Source organism: Colias eurytheme, chromosome 27, assembly GCF_061535395.1.
Source record: "Colias eurytheme isolate Ceu_HAF_F1 chromosome 27, ilColEury1 Martin Lab GWU primary, whole genome shotgun sequence".
NCBI classification, from domain to species: domain Eukaryota; kingdom Metazoa; phylum Arthropoda; class Insecta; order Lepidoptera; family Pieridae; genus Colias; species Colias eurytheme.
The window spans coordinates 2,607,071-2,609,047 of record NC_143006.1 but is presented as its reverse complement, the minus strand read 5'-3'; the positions used below and the strand labels follow the sequence as shown (position 1 = coordinate 2,609,047).

The following is a 1,977-nucleotide window of genomic DNA, read 5'->3' as shown; positions in this document are numbered from 1 at the left end:
GCCAGGTCGGAACGTAAATATATAGCAACTCCACCACCCACCCGATTGGTACGGTCGTTACGAACTAAATTGAAGCCAGGTAAGGAGTAAGAGGTAGAGGAAAGGCAAGGTTTGAGCCAGGTTTCGGAAATAAGGATAGCGTGAAGGGAGTTACAATTAAATGATGCAAGCATATCGGTGAAATGTGCCGGAATACTCTGAGCGTTGATATGGATAACATTAAAATTGTTTGAAACATCGGAAAATGTAGAAGTCAAACATTTATCAAGTGGTGGTATGTCAGTACTCTGAAAACTAACATCACAACTAAGAGCGCTTACGAAGGAATCACAATCACTATCATTCGAAGACGAAATGTTGGAAATAAATAATTTATAATATTAATATATAAAAGAAATTTGTATTTATATATAAATAAATAATATCAAATATATAAAAAAAATATATACTTTTCCTATACCCGCCAGCTACATAGAAAAAAAAAAAAAAGTTTTCAACAAACAAGTAAACTCAAATTAAACAAAAACATGAAACGGAACGTACTGAAACATTACAAACAAAATTGACATTACGGTTGACATAGATTCACTGACATTTGACATTAGACATTTACGACAAGTCAAAACACAATATAAGTCTTAACAAGAGTGACATCTAAAAAACGTGTGAAGTGTAGAAATTAATTAATTGACTACGGGGGTAATTTAACTTGCCGAGGGCACAGATAAAAAAGAGTGACACAGAAAATAGATACAATTACAACAAGAAGAAAATTACAACAAAGATAAATATTATGGATACTCATATAATGAAAGGTTATAAGGGCTCACTTTCGTCCGATTCTTTTGGGCCGGGAGTTGCCTGAACCCTTAGGCGCTGGAGCAGCAACGGATGCAGCATTTGGAGCCTCAGCTGCTGGATCGCTGACGATAACGTCGAGTTCATCAGAACTTGTGACCCGGTGTCTTATACCATCGGCGGTTCTCACAATAATGTTTCCATCCTGGGTCCAACAGTTAGAAACCCCAAATTTCTTACGAGCCAACATAAACGTATCGTGCCGAGCTTTTGTGAGAAATTCGGAAATAGTAATTCCCGAATTTTTAAGGCAAGTTTTGGAGAACCATACCCGATCTCGAACTGGCACACGGTCAAATTTAACAATAATTGGCCTGTTTCTATCAGCCGAGTAATGGCCCAAGCGATGACAACGACTAAAAGACTGAGCATTAACATCTGGCAGTTCAAGGCGCTCAACAATAACTTTAGCCACAAGATCAGCGGTATTCTCCTTCTTCTCTTCAGCAACACCATGAAAGAGGAGCATCTTGCGTCGAGAGCGAGTTTCCTGCTGGTCCGAGATTTTCAGCAATAACTCCACTTGTGCATGTAGCGTTTTGAGTGAGGAAGTTACAAATGTGCGAAACAAATTAAAATCAGTTGTGTTCTCACCCGAAGTTGTTTCATTGTTGAGTAGCTTCCTTTCAAATTCTGCCATTTTATTGTTGAAATTAACAGTCATCTCTGACAAAGTGTGCTTAAGTGACTCCATGATAATAGTAGTTTGAAATAAAACTTGTAAGTTGTTGATTAGAGTGAAAAATAAAGGAGAATGATGCTGGTAGGTATAGCTTTTACACAATCATAAGTTTACACTGAGAAATCAAGTGAAAATATTTAAAAATTGAATTTTTAGTAGAGCAGTTAAAATTTGATGTTGCTAGGTTCACAACTACCCTCAAACTCCAAACACATTTTAAACATAAGTAATTTATAAATTACTTCTCGACCCGGCTATGTCCGAATAGATTCTTTTTTAATATATCCTAACGTAGTAACAGCCATTCTTGAATTGTAAGTATGAGTAAATACATATACCTATTATATTTTGTTTAGTTGGAATTTGAGTAATATTAGCATTGCTTAGTTCTACTATTACCATTATAACACGAGTATACTATAAAATATTATACGACA

At 35.9% G+C, this 1,977-nt stretch overlaps 1 protein-coding gene across 1 annotated transcript; it reads right to left on the bottom strand.

Annotated features, from left to right (window-relative positions):
• Positions 1–826: 826 nt before the first annotated feature.
• Positions 827–1,626, bottom strand: LOC149896802 (uncharacterized). The gene has a single exon (XM_090117063.1). It carries the CDS (start codon positions 1,550–1,552, stop codon positions 827–829), a length of 726 nt encoding a protein of 241 aa, XP_089973189.1. The 5' UTR covers positions 1,553–1,626.
• Positions 1,627–1,977: the final 351 nt, after the last annotated feature.